Source organism: Lepisosteus platostomus, chromosome 5 (assembly GCF_059453375.1).
Source record: "Lepisosteus platostomus isolate fLepPlt1 chromosome 5, fLepPlt1.hap1, whole genome shotgun sequence".
In the NCBI taxonomy this organism is placed as follows: Eukaryota; Metazoa; Chordata; class Actinopteri; order Semionotiformes; family Lepisosteidae; genus Lepisosteus; species Lepisosteus platostomus.
The window spans coordinates 38,768,756-38,782,667 of NC_142615.1; the positions used below are offsets into that span (position 1 = coordinate 38,768,756).

General features: G+C 48.6%; 2 protein-coding genes across 3 annotated transcripts; both read right to left on the reverse strand.

The window, feature by feature from the left end:
* Positions 1-5,140: 5,140 nt before the first annotated feature.
* Positions 5,141-7,019, reverse strand: LOC148666282 (uncharacterized). The gene is made up of 3 exons (XM_088630970.1): positions 6,857-7,019; positions 6,032-6,120; positions 5,141-5,912 (listed from the first exon to the last, which is right to left on the reverse strand). The coding sequence occupies exons 1-3, from the start codon at positions 7,017-7,019 to the stop codon at positions 5,571-5,573; spliced, it is 594 nt and encodes a 197-aa protein (XP_088487096.1). The 3' UTR covers positions 5,141-5,570.
* On the reverse strand, positions 6,034-9,235 carry LOC148666283 (uncharacterized). 2 transcript variants are annotated; one of them, XM_088631726.1, is made up of 7 exons: positions 9,052-9,235; positions 8,644-8,736; positions 7,810-7,890; positions 7,278-7,643; positions 6,861-7,031; positions 6,526-6,756; positions 6,034-6,364 (listed from the first exon to the last, which is right to left on the reverse strand). In XM_088631726.1, exons 1-4 carry the CDS (start codon positions 9,196-9,198, stop codon positions 7,554-7,556), a joined length of 411 nt encoding a protein of 136 aa, XP_088487852.1. In that variant the 5' UTR covers positions 9,199-9,235; the 3' UTR covers positions 6,034-6,364; positions 6,526-6,756; positions 6,861-7,031; positions 7,278-7,553. The 2 variants fall into 2 exon arrangements, with proteins under 2 accessions (XP_088487852.1, XP_088487853.1); XM_088631727.1 differs by lacking the exon at positions 7,810-7,890.
* Positions 9,236-13,912: the final 4,677 nt, after the last annotated feature.

Genomic DNA, 13,912 nt, shown 5'->3' on the forward strand with positions numbered 1-13,912 from the left:
ATCCCTATCCTCCGCAGTCAGTCCATCCTTGACAGAATCGTGAGCCCAAAGATGGACCCCGCGGGCTCATTTAATCCCCTGGCTCTCCTGTCCCAGCACTCCCAGGCACTGGATCAGCTCACTGCCACCTTCCAACATCTCACTAACCTGGTCTCCAGTTCCCCCCCTCAGCCACTCGCTTCCCAACCTCCCACTCGTGTCTAATCCCACTCAGCCCCCAGTTCCAGTCACCTCCTCCTGTCCCCTGCCTCCTCCCACACCGGACCAATTCGACATTACACCGAATATGTGCCAGGCTTATCTGACGCAATGCTGGATGGCTTTTAACCTTCTTCCGGATTGTTTTCGACTGACCGCGAACGCGCTGCCTTTATAGTGGTCTACCTTTCTGGCCGGGCGATGGAGTGGGCTGCAGGCCTTCTCGCCAGGAATGCCCCAGAAACCTCGGACTTAGCACAGTTCCAGGCAGCTCTGACGGCCACCTTCGAACAGGTTGAGTCTTCTTACTTTGCCGCCTCGCGTCTGTCCTTGTCGCAGGGTACTCGTCCCCTCCAGGAATATGTGATGGACTTTCGGGTCTTGGCCTCTCAGCTCGCTTGGAACCCAGAAGCCCTCATCCATCAGTTCCATGGGGGACTCTCCGAGGAACTTAAGGATCACCTGGCCCTCCTCCCTTACCACACGCTGACTCTGGAGAGTTTTGTTTTCCTTGGCCACCAAGATCGATGTCCGCCTACAGCAACGTAGGACCGAACGCCTCCTGCTCCATTCTGCTTCCAGCCACACCACTCCCGGTTCCACTCCTGCTGCACCTTTTCACGCCCTCCTCATCTAGTCTTTCTCTGGAGGAACGCAACCGCCGACTTTCAGAGGGGCGCTGCCTCTATTGTGGGGGTTCTGACCACCTCCGAGCCTCCTGTCCGGTGTGACCCTTCGTTTTGTCTGTCCCCCTCCAAAGGTCAGTATCCTTTCTCTCAACCCTTCTGCCTCTGGACTGTCCTGCTGGGCTTTTCTGGGAATTTCTTTTTGCTTTCGCTGACTCAGGTGCAGCGGGAAACTTTTTAGATTCTGGACTCGCTGCCTCCTTGAAGATTCCCTTACTGCCCGTCTCCCCTCCCATCTGCATTCAGTCCATCGATGGTTCCTCCCTCTCTCCAGGATTGGTGGAGTGGCAGACCATCCCCATCTCCCTGCGTATTGGTGCCACCCACCTGGAATGTATTCAGCTTCTCCTCCTCCACTCTCCTTCACTCCCACTTATTCTTGGTTTCCCTTGGCTACAGTTCGTCTTTTTAGAATTTTATGAATGACATCTTCTGGGACATCATTCACCAGTACACGCTCGTCTATTTGGATGATAATTTAATTTATTCCAGTAGCCTTCAGGAGCATGTCATTCATGTCAGGGAGGTCCTAACACGTCTCATAAAGAACAGCCTCTATGCCAAGCTGGAAAAATGCACTTTCCATGTTTCCACTGTTCAATTTCTCGGTTATGTCATCCCTCCTCTGGGCATCGAGATGGACCCCTCCAAGACGGCTGCCATTATGGACTGGCCAACTCCCAGGAACTTGAAGCAGGTTCAATGCTTTCTTGGATTTTCTGGCTTTTACCGTCGTTTCATTCAGGACTTCAGCTCTGTTGCCGCTCCCATCTCCACCCTCACACATAAGGGTCCGACTCTGGGCAAGTGGACCAATGAGGCTGATCGTGCCTTCCTACGTTTGAAACACCTCTTCACCACGGCTCCCCTCCTTTGTCATCCTGATCCCTTGCTGCCCTTCGTCCTGGAGGTTAATGCCTCTGCCCATGGTGTTGGAGCTGTCCTGTCTCAGCGAAACAGGGATAGTACTACTCTCCACCCCTGTGCCTTCTTCTCCAGGCGCCTCTCCCTGGCTGAGGTTAACTACGATGTGGGAGACAGAGAGCTCCTGGCCATCAAGCTTGCTCTGGAAGAATGGAGGCATTGGATGGAGGGAGCTCAACATCCATTCACCATTCTCACTGACCACAACAACCTGTACTTTGTCCAGTCTGCTCGGCCCCTTAATTTTCTCCAGGCCAGATGGTCCCTATTTTTTGCCCATTTTTCCTTTTTCATGACATATACCCCCAGTTCTAAGAATATCAAGGGGGACGCCCTCTCACTTCTATTTGACCCACCGGAGCTCGAACTCCCTCCTGAACCCATCATCCCCTCTCACCAGATCATCGCTGCCGTCTGTCCCAACATCGAGCACCTCATCCGAAATGCCCTCAAGGACCACACCCTCGTGCCCTTCTGACAAGCTGTTTGTAACTGATCAGGTTTGCTCCGCTGTTCTCCAGTGGGCTCATGACTCTCAGGTCATGCGGGTCATCCTGGCGTCCGCCGAACTCTGGAACTTGTTTCTGGGGACTTCTGGTGGCCCTCCCTAAGGGCTGATGTCTCGGATTACGTAAGAGCTTGCCCCACCTGCACTCATATTAAAACACCCCATCACCAAAAGGCTGGTCTTCTCCAACCCCTTCCAGTACCCGCACGGCCATGGTCTCATATTTCTGTGGACTTCCTCACGGACCTTCGCAGGAGCCAGGGCAACACGGTTATTATGGTCGTCATTGACAGGTCTCCAAGGCGGCTTATTTCGTTCCCTGCCACTCCCTGCCTTCTGCCCAACAAATGGCCAACCTGTTTGTACAGCAGGTTGTTCATCTCCACGGGATCCACGGGATTGAGGACATTGTTTCTGGTCGAGGTCCGCAGTTTGTCTCTCGCTGCCGAGTATGCTCAAAACGCCCTGTACTCTTCCGCCACTGGCATGTCTCCCTTTCTATGCTCCCTGGGTTATCAACCTTCGCTCCTCCGGAAGCTGGTTTCTGACACGGACCTTCCCTCGATCCAATTATATATCTCTTCCTTAAAGAAGCTTTGGAAAACGGCCCGGCGCGCCCTCCTAAAAGCCTCACACCGCTATAAGACCTTCGTGGATCGGCACAGAAGGCCTTTTCCCAGACATAGCAGAAGGCAATTTGTCTGGCTCTCAACACGCAACATCTCTCTCCATCAACCCTCCCGCAAGCTGGGGCCCAGATTTATTGGTCCCTTCCGGGTAATTTCCCAGATCACTCCAGTCACCTTCCACCTGGCTCTCCCCCCCACCCTTTGCATTCACCCCACCTTTCATGTTTCCATTCTCAAGTCCTACCACAGGTCACCCCTCTCCAGGCTGCAACCTCATCCACCTCCACCTCATTCCATCGCTGGATCCACCACCTATACAGTCAATTAGATCCTCAAATGTCGTTGGTATAGGGGTTCAAGACAATTTCTGGTCGACTGGCTCGGCTATGGTCCTGAGCAGAGAACCTGGGTCTCTGAACGGGACATCCTGGACAAGACCCTTATCTCGGACTTTCTTCACTCCCGTGCTCCTCCTCTATCTATGGCATCCGGAGCTGCCCCTGAGATGGGGGGTACTGTCACAAATCACTCTCACGCAGGCAAGCGCTCCCGAATTCCCACGAGCTCTCCCCATACCAAACGTGCATGCATCAATCAGTCCTCTATTTAAACCCTCACCAGACGCCCTGTCAGCGCTCACGAATTGAGATTCTCTCACTGAGCTTTGTTTTGACCAACTCCTTCGCTATTGTTTCTCCCCTTGACCTAGACACTGCTGTTCTTCGACTACGCCTTTGCCTCCCGATTTCGTACCTTCGCCTCTACAGTGCTCTCTTGGATCCTGACCCAAGCCTGTTTCCTCGATTACGCCTTTGCCTTCTGATTCAACGACAACGCCTCTTCAAGGCCTTCCCGGATTATGATCCCTTCCTGTTTCCTCTTTTACGCCTACGCCTTCTGATTCTACATCGACGGTTCTACACGCCTACCTGGATTTTGGACTTCGCTATTACTCTGACTATGCCTTTGTCTAGCACTTATCCTTCCTAAAAGCACCGCATAGGAACCCGATCCTCGGCAGTCAATCCTTCCGTGACATTACCTAGAGGCTGCTCTTCTCCTCCTTCAATCTCTTCTTCTCTTTCTCCACTTCCCATCTCCTCTTCTCCACCTGCTGCTTCATCTGTTCCTTCTCCTCCTTTTCCAAGATATTCCTCCTCTTTTTCAAAACTCTTCTCCATTTCATCTCCTCCTTTTCCATGATTTTCCTCCTCTTCTCCTCCTGCTTCATCTGTTTCTTTTTCTCCTTTTACACAATTTTCCCCCTCTTCTCCTCCGGCTTCATCTGTTTCTTCTCCTGTTTTTCCAAGATTCCCCTCTTCTTCTCCTCCTCTCCATCTTCTCCTTCAATTGTTTCTTCTCTTGCTTCTCCAAAACTCTCATCCTTTCCTCCTCCTCCTTCATCTGTTTCTTTTTCCCCACTCCTTCTCCTCTTGCTTGTTTCTTCTCCTGCTTCTCCAACAGTTTCCTCCCTCCTTCTCTTCCTTTGCTTGTTTCCTCTCCTCCTCTTCCCAAACTCTCCTCCTTTGCTCATTTCTTATTCTCCTCCTTCAGCTGCTGTCTGAGTCCAAGGTTGTACTCCCTATTTACTCACGACTGCACAGCAAGACACAGCAATAACCGCATCATCAAGTTTGCCGATGACACCACTATAATAGGACTGATCAGTGATGATGACGAGTCCACTTACAGGGATGAAGTTGTACAGCTGCTTAGGTGGTGTCATAGCAATAAACTGGACTTGAACATAAAGAAAACGAAAGAGCTAATAGTGGACTTTCGGAGACACAGGCCACACACTCACAGCCCACTCAGTATTGATGGAACGGAAGTGGAAACAGTCACCAGCTTTAGGTTTTTGGGAATTCACATCTCTAAAGATCTAACCTGGACTGTGAACACTGACTCTATCATGAAGAAGGCTCAGCAGCGCCTTTATTTCTTGAGGTGCCTCAAGCGATGGGGGATGCCAATACATGTGTTGGTGAACTTCTACCGCTGCACTATCGAGAGCGTCCTCACCAACGGGATCACCGTGAGGTATGGCAACACCTCTTCGCGAGAAAGAAAGGCACTGCAGAGAATGGTCAATATGGCCCAGAAGATCATTGGCTGCGGTCTCACCGAGATTAAACAGCTCTATGAGGACCGCTGCCGTGGTAGAATTCTGGCCATCACAGAGGACAGTCACCACCCAGGGCATGAGCTCTTCACCCCACTGCCCTCAGGCAAGAGATATAAGAGCATACGGACACTTACCACTAGATTCTTCAATAGCTTCTATCCACAAGCAGTGAGACTGGCGAACACATTTAGCCATCCCCTTCGGACCACACCTACACCATCACCATCTACCTCTTTATGATTTCTTATCTATTGCACATCTCCAGTCATTGTTTACACGTCTGTATTGTTTACATTCAAACTGTCTACATGTTTACTTGCACATTGTCTATTGTTTGTTTGTACATTGTCTTGATGCACTGTTTGCACTTTGTTTTGTTTTACACTTGTTTTACAATCGAGAGACTTTCTGTAAGTAAGAATTCCACTGTACCAGCATCGGTTACATATGGCAATAAAGTTCAAGTTCAAGTTCAAGTTCAAGTTCAAGTTCAAGCTGCTTCATCCTCTCCTCCTCCATTCCTCCTTCTCCTTCTGCTTCCTCTCCTCCTCCTGCTGCAGGCTTTTCACCAGCCCCTGAGCGTAGGCCTTCCACCTCTTCTGCTCCTTCTTCTCCCATCTCACCTCGTGGTTATGCTGCTCCCTCCTGTTCTCCTCTGTCTCCCTGGAGCGTCTCCTCTCCTCCTTGTCCATGGTCCTCCTCATCTCATCTGCTGCCTTGGAGCGTCTCCTCTCCTGCTTCTCCTCAGTCTTCCTCCTCTGTTCCTTCTCCTTCTCCTGTCTCCTTTTCTCTTTCTCCAGCACCTTCCTCCAGTCCTCCTCCTCCTTCTCCTGTCTCCTCTCCTAGAATTAGTGTTAAAACAGATACACTGACTGGACACTACAGTACATTAACACTGCACTGAGAGAGAGTTTAATACAGACTCACTGACTGAACACTACAGTAAAAGTTCCCTCCTCACCTCTCTTAGAATCTCAAGAGCTACAGGGTCCTCTAGGTGTCTCAGCACCTGTGTTCTGACTTTCAGCAACTGGAGGCTTGTCTTCAGGGCTCAGTCATTCCTGACTCTCCTGCTTCCTCTGCCTCTTCTTCCTCTTCTTAGTCTTCTGCACCCCAGCCTTCTCCTGGGAGGTGATGGGAGGGAGGTGAGGGAGGGGTCTGGGGACAGGCAGCTGGCTGGACAGTGGGGCAATGACCTGTAGTGGGTCAGCGTCAGGATTGGAAAAGGTAGACATGTTGTCCTCTTCATCTTTTTCAGGGCTGACTTGGAAAGCACAACTCTTCGACCTGGACACTGAAGACAGACACAGGACTTTGCTGCTGGGGTCAGTTCTTGACTTCTAATTCTTAATATACCCTCACTATATGCACTGTGACTGTAATAAGGTACAGGTGAGTCTGTACTGTGTGTCCAGTTGACTCTACACAAGGACAGAGGTTCTGTTCACTTCTCACCTGTTTCTGAATCTCAGGAGCTCTGAAGTTCCTCGAAGGAGAGGGCTCTTCTGGGTGTTGATGGGGGCGGCATGGAGCAGTCGGCAGGGAGTTTAGTGAGCTGAGCAGGGTCACAGGTGATCGAAGAGGGAGGGCCCAGGGGCAACAAGGTCCAGGAGAGGGAGGGATCGACAGCTTGTTTTCTTCGACAGCCTCGCCCACCTGGATCATGCGTCTCTTGGGCTGTGGAGACTGAAGACACACAGAAGACCTTTCTGTTCCTGCTAAATCCCACAGCAGGTCAGACTGTCCTAAGACTACTACAAAGAGAAAAAATAAACCTGCTTTTCACAGACCTCGGCCACAGCGTCTCCAAGGTACCTCTGCAGGATGAGGTCAACATCGACATTGGCTGCAACCTGGTGGAAGCACTTGTCCACCTCGGAGCAGTCACACCTGACCTTTGTGTTTTCGAAGTAGGACTTCAGTGTCTCCTTGTAGTCATGCTGCTTCATGATTCCTGTGCTCTGGAAAGGAAAATCCTAGGAATAAGGGGAGGGAGAAACAGGCAAGATGTCCTGTATATATAACAGCAAGCTGGAGTCCCAGCCCAGCTCCTGTCTCTCTCCCCTTGGATCTGGAAGATTTCCTGGGGACCAGGTTGAGTGGGGTGAAGCAGGTATCTTGGAAAGTTGAGGGGGACAGGAGAATCCTCCCAGACCCTGCGTACTGCAGTGCGAGCTGGACAAGGGGGAGGGGTTTCAGGGACTCACCAACACCACTAAGCAGCCTCCAATCCAAACTCGGCAAGGACCTCATCTTACAGCTCCAGGTAGTCAAGCTGGATGGAGGACATCGTGTTCTGAGCCCTGGGCCGCACCCGGCTCTCCTCCACCTAGAGCAGCCCCTCCAGCTCAACCCGCAGGTCCTCACTGAGCCGCCACAGGGCAGCTGGGGCCGGGCTGGGGTGAGTGGGCGTGCCAGCAGGTAGGTGAGGGGGTGCTCTAGAGGGTACACATGAGGGAGTATTGGTATGTCCAAGGAGGAGGTCAATGGCCTGTCCCTCTGTCCCTCTCCGGGCACTTCGAGCTGTCCCATGGCTGGGTCTTGGCCTCCTGCCTGGTGATTTGTTGGCTGGCCTGAGGGGACAGGGGCACAGAGACGGCATGAGGAGGACAGAGAGAAAACTGAGAGTGTCTTCTCTAGGAGGACAAGGCCCTGCCTCTTGTCTCCCAGCAATCACAGTCCCCTGCTGTGAGCAAACGTTTGACAGATGTCACAGCCACATCAGGCTCACAGACTCACAGCTCTCAGCATCCTGAGGGGCGACAAAGGGGGAGTCTGCTCCCTCTTCCTCCGACAGTCTGCAATTGTCTCCTTAATGATCTGTAGGAGGAGAGATACTGTCCCATCAGATGACAGCAGCAGACCTGACCCAACCCCACCTCCCCTTTCACACACACCCACACACAGGCATGACTGTGTCACCTTCATCATCACCTCCACCACCACAATCTCTACTATCTTCATCAAGATCATCTTCATCACCATTCTAATAAATGATCAACTTCACCATCTTTATTACCGTATCCTTCTTCATCATGTCCACCATCATCATCAAAAGCTTTTTCATCAAGACAATCATCATCTAGACCACCTTCATTATCTTCACTATCATCTGTATCACTATCATCATCCTGAGCAGAACACACTGGTTGTCTTACTCTGGAAGATTCTTTGCTCAGAACCTCAGCGTATCGGTGGCCCCTCTTTGACCTTTCAGGGTCACAGCTGTCTCTGTTGAGACCTGTCAGCAAGTTGACTGCTTTAGTCTCACCAGTAGAAGCCAACCAAGTTTATGTGTGTTGGGACAGGCTTTTTCTTAGTCAAACAGTATTAAACACAGTAGTAAAACAGCATTTAAAACTGAGCAGGACAGCAGGAGGCACTTCTTTACATAGAATGGTGTGGGGGTGTGGAAGAAGCAGTCTAGTCATGTTGTTGAAGCAGATTCCCTGGTTTATCTCAAGAGACAGCTGGATGAGACCCTACAGTCAGGACAGGAGGCACTACTGTACATAGAGGGTGGTGGGGGAGTGGAACAAGCTACCCAACCATGTCATTGAAGCCAATACTCACATTTCTTTGGGATCTGCCCCAGGCATCGGTGTGAAGCCCCTCTCCCTGCTTGTCCTTTCCTCTCTTGTCTTGAGTGAGTCTCTCCCGGCGGTGCTGGAGAGGATGAAACAGAGTTACCAGCCAGGCACACAAACACACCTTCATCATCATCATCATGGGCCAAGATGACCCTAAACTGTCAGACACACTTCTGTTACAGTCAATGGCTGGACCAGACTCACAAGCACACACACCACACAGACACACACTCCCACACACAAACACACACACAGACGCACATACTGTCATGTAGAGTCTTCTCTTCCCCAAGAGAGGATGGCAGAGCCCTGCTACTGCAATGGGTTTTAATTTTAGGAGGAGGAGGAAGAGGAAGAAGCACAATATGAACTAGAACAGCAGTGGACTCACAGCTTTCTGGGTCTGGGGCCTGACTCTTGAACCTGTCTCCAGTATCTGGTGGGTCTGGACATCTTCTCTGTTCACCTCTGTTGACATCTCAGCATCCATCATCCAGGTGGATGCTGCACATTGGTGGTGTTGGAGGGGAGACCCCATTACCTGTAAAGCGCTTTGAGTGGAGTGTCCAGAAAAGCGCTATATAAGTGTAAGCAATTATTATTATTATTATTATTATTATTATTATTATTATTATTATTATTATTATTATTATTATTATTATTATTATCTGTGGACAGGACAGTTCTGTTAGACAAACGAGTTCGACCAGACTTCACTCTCACAGTCAATCAATCAATCATTTTTTTTCTTATAATGTGCCATTTAATCCAGACCATCATAGCACTTTACAAAACATGCCTAGATAATAGGGTTTAAATGTGTAATACTGTAGTTTCTGAATTAACTGCTTGGATTATCCAACTACCACTGTTGTTACTGCTACTGCTATTACTTCGACCATGACTTCAAATTCTTAAACTAATTCTGATACTAATACTCTTGCTAGTACTACTGCTGTCATTATTTGCAATAGTGATAAAAACAGAGCACTAACAGCTCTGTGGACATTGGTCTGGACTCTACACCCACAAACTCACACACATTATCACACACTGACAGACACACACCCACACAAATTAACACAGAGACACTATACACATTCACAGGTACCACACACACTCACAGACACACACATAGTCACTACAAATACTTACAGACACACCCAAATACTCACAGACACACACCCACACACTAACACTGTTAATACACTAATAATAATACACTATAACTAACACTAACACAAATGCCACTAACATTACAACAGTAACACTATCACTAAGACTTACACTATCGTCATCACCACTAAAACTGACACAAACTACTACTACACTACTAATACTATTAATAACAGTAATGCTATCACTAAAACTAACATGACGACTAGTGTAAATACTCTAACAGTAACTCTATAATTATCACTAATATTAATATAAATACTAGCATTAAAAAATCAGTAGCGCTATCATCATTAATACTCACATGAACACTGGCATTAATATTAAAACTACAAGTTGTACTCACACTAATATTAACATGAATACACTAGCATTAGTACTAGTTGCTGTCCGTGACGTCACGCAACTCTTTGTGACAAAGTCGAGACCTAGCCGGACACAGTGATGTGGCACGTGTCGCCGTGGTTACCATACTTATGATTTGTAAACAGTGGAAAAATACATTTAAACTGTTGCCTACACAAATTTATCAACTTGGAATATACTTTTCTAGCTCTAGGATACAATTCCTAATTGATCGATACAGGCTGTATTGACTGTTTTCTAAATTTTTAAAACAGGGTCAAGAAAAGAATCAGTACTCACCAATCGGTGAAGTTAATCGATTATTCAGCTGAATTAATTGGTTGTCGATAGATAAGTGATCAATAACTCTCCGTGCGCTCTGCGCCCCTCCAGCGGTCTCGCTCTCTGATCCCGGCGCTCTGGCTGGTGTCTGTGACGTCACAGCGCTCTTTCTGACAGAGCAGAGCGCGTCTCCGCTGGAGGAGACTCCTGTCCGGAGCCCGGGGGGCTTTTCTTACAGATATAACATCTCCAAAAAAAAAACCGGGCTGTGAAGAGAAGCGATTCATAAAAGTTGGAGAACGACAGCGACAGACAGGAATGAAATTAATTAAACAAAAAAAATAGTTTACTTTACAGACTAATGCGTTGTATAGCGTACTCCCGTAGAGCAGAAGAGAAAGAGCACAAGTCCCTGTAATAAGCGCTTTTAAGCGTTTTACACGAATATCCACAGAATAGAAGCAAGGAGGATTAGACTCCTGATCCCGGAGGTAGAAGTGCATCTCCTGGTTTTATTTCCACTCAAGCACTCAGTTACTCAACCTATTTGATGATTTAATTATCTATATAACTGTTATCAGACTCTGTTCAACTGTATATTTATAAGACTCTCCGTGAGAGACGTGTGGGAGACGCTGTATCCCAGGGCTGGTGTGGAATCACACACAGACAGGTCTTCTGTGTGATCTGTGTGAGTCCCACTGCTCAGAGGTACAGACTGGTCAACTGGTCACTATTGTAGACACGACCATTGGTCTGCTGCTGCTGAGAATCATAATACACTGATCAGAGTATCAATACAGATGTTCATTAAATAAGTAATAATAATTGCATATTGCTCAATTGTGAGTCAGAACATTTCTGACAGATGTTTGGAGGTTGAATTAATTAAGTAATAATAAGTACAAAATATTTACAATAATTACATAATCAGACTGCTGTTCAATTATTTGTCAAAACGTTTCTAAAATATGTTTGGAGGCTGACTTACAGTAAAGACAATCAGTCAGGGCAGTAATACTGAAGGGCTGTAGGTCCAGGAAAGGGTTAATAGAAGCTTCTTGCTCCTGACCTGGAACAGAGCCCACAGCTGCCAGATCAGTGACCCCTGAGCCCAGTTCACAGAGAGGAGAACCAGGAGCTCTGCTCTGTCTCTAAGAGGCTGTGAGGAAGGAGAAAAGGGGGAGATGTGACCTGAGTCCAGGCTGTTCTGTCTGATATTATTCATGTAGCAGCACTGATTGTCTGAATATCCTCTGGTTCTGTGTGTTCAGAATAAAGAGAAGGATGGAGATGAGCTTCTGTTTCTTCTGGAAAGAGGAGTTTGGGTAATGTACTGAGGGACCCAGAGCTCTGTGTGTGAGTCTGAGCTGTGAAGCTGACTGAGAAGAGTTTTTTTTTATTCTGCTTCTGATAATTTTTTTTTGTTTGCCAAGTGATGTTACATCCCCTTCAGATACTCTGCACAGATTGTCAGAGTGAGAGAAGAGGAGAGAGAGATGGAGAGATAAGAGCACACACAGCAAGAGAGACAGGAAGGTGGAGAGAGAAGAGAAGGAGCAGGAAGACAGTCCAGGTGTTCAACCACACTGTGACCACAGGAGACAGGAGGCTTTCCTCAGCTGCTGAGGAGCTCAGTGCTCATGGCCACTCAGGCTCAGAGGATCTGGCAGCAGTCAGGTCTGAGAGCTTCTCCTCATACTGACACTGGAGCTCTGAGAGTCACCTTCCTTTTTGACAGGAACAGACCCTCCTGTTCAGCCCTGAGAGAAACTATGATTATTATGTTTGATTATGTTTCTTTATTAGCCCTATACAATTTCTTGCATTAGGAATTCGTCTTTTCGCATACCCCAGCTTTTCTCCATGGAGACACAGACACACAGACAGGGAGAGAAGCTTGGGGTCAGAGCGCAGGGTCTACCATTGTACGGCGCCCCTGGAGCAGTTAGGGTTAAGGGCCTTGCTCAGGGGACAACGGAGTAGGATTCCTCTGCCGGCCGCGGGATTTGAACCGGCAACCTTCCAGTCACAGGCGCAGATCCTTAGCCACAGAGAGAGAGCTGTGTAGGGAGAGGACCTGCCACCCTGTTCAGCACTGGAGCTGTGAACACATGACTCCTTTTGTGTCTCCCTATACAGCACTAGATCTCTTAACAGTGGGCTCTCCTGTCTCTGTACATCATCACACTCACACCCACAGCCTCACAGTAGAGCCTGGCTTCTTGTCCTGGAAGAGCGCAAAGTTCAGACTCACTGCAGAGTCTGACCTGAGGCTCCAGTAAAGCTCTGCCTTATATCACTGCTGATGGGCTGTATTAAGAAGGACTGTTTATTTTTAATTCATCATATTGTTGCTTTTTCAAATTTGAAACTGACTCCTGCTCTGCTGCTCCTAATGCTGCAGTTATTACGGTGAAGTTGTAACACAGGAGCTCTGCTATATTGAACAGGAGATTTTTTTTTAATACAGCATAACTACTAATACCTTTAATAATAATAAGAAGGAGAAGGTGAGCTGTGTCCTCACTCTGTTCAGCCTGGGGGTGTATCAGCTCCACTGTATTTTTAGATAGTCTTAGTCTCACAGTCAGCTCCACACAGAGAGACATTGGGGCCACAGCTGGAGGGGCTGGAACATCTGTGTGGACTGGAGCTGCACAGGGACAGACTCAGGGTCTGAGGGACTCTACTGGAAGAGCTGCTGTCCAAGGCTCAGTACAGAGGGGACAGTCACTGCTGGGCTTTTCAGATCTCTGCTCACAGCCACAGGACAGGCAGTTCGTATAGCTTGTCTCTGTATTCCTGTGCTAACTGAGTGACCTTTTTACCACCTTGAGGACTACTGTCTGGAGATACAACAACCTCTTTGTGACTCACAGCTGGACACCAGTCACTGGACACTGCCTGATGCAGACAGGAAGACATACAGGACTGTATTCAGGACACCAGTCACTGGACACTGCCTGACACTTGAATGCAAATTTTATTTAGCTTTTGTATTGAACGTAATTGATTAACTTAATAATTATTTAAAGTTACATAACTTATCTAAATCGTCAGAGAGCTGTGACATTAATTTTTATCTGATTTCTTCCTGCCCCTGCAGCACCTGCAGCCCTGCTGTCTGTATCTGTGAGTTTCCACCAGTGAGACACAGAGCTGCTCCTGTCTCTCCTCTCCTCCGCACTGCTGGGAGTGTCTTCAGGGAGAGGAAACAGTGATGTGTCTCTGATATATATGGAGAAGACTGAAAGGGCCCTGTGTGATTGGCCATCCCGCCTGTGTGAGAGGTTCCTGCTGTCAGTCTGAAAAGGCAGTGCTGGGTGTGATTGGCGGGGCGGGGGGCTGTGTTGTTACTGGGGGTCTGGGGTGCGGAGCAGCAGCTCAGTTGCCCTGTGGTCTCAGGGTGAAGACAGGGGTCTCAGCTGCGCTCTGTCCTGATGACA

Bases quoted from the DNA above. Each gene is read 5' to 3' on its own strand.
- LOC148666283 (XM_088631726.1), bottom strand. From the start codon at position 9,198: ATGGGGTCTCCCCTCCAACACCACCAATGTGCAGCATCCACCTGGATG. The intron at 8,737-9,051 runs GTGAGTCCACTG...CATCCTCTCCAG, and splicing joins GGCCCCAGACCCAGAAAGCT to CACCGCCGGGAGAGACTCAC. The intron at 7,644-7,809 runs GTGAGTCTGTGA...CTGTCCCCTCAG, and splicing joins CCCTCAGGATGCTGAGAGCT to GCCAGCCAACAAATCACCAG.
- LOC148666282 (XM_088630970.1), bottom strand. From the start codon at position 7,019: ATGAAGCAGCATGACTACAAGGAGACACTGAAGTCCTACTTCGAAAAC. The intron at 6,121-6,856 runs GTGAAAAGCAGG...GGAATGACTGAG, and splicing joins AGACGCTGTGGCCGAGGTCT to CCCTGAAGACAAGCCTCCAG. The intron at 5,913-6,031 runs GTGAGGAGGGAA...CACTAATTCTAG, and splicing joins CTCTTGAGATTCTAAGAGAG to GAGAGGAGACAGGAGAAGGA.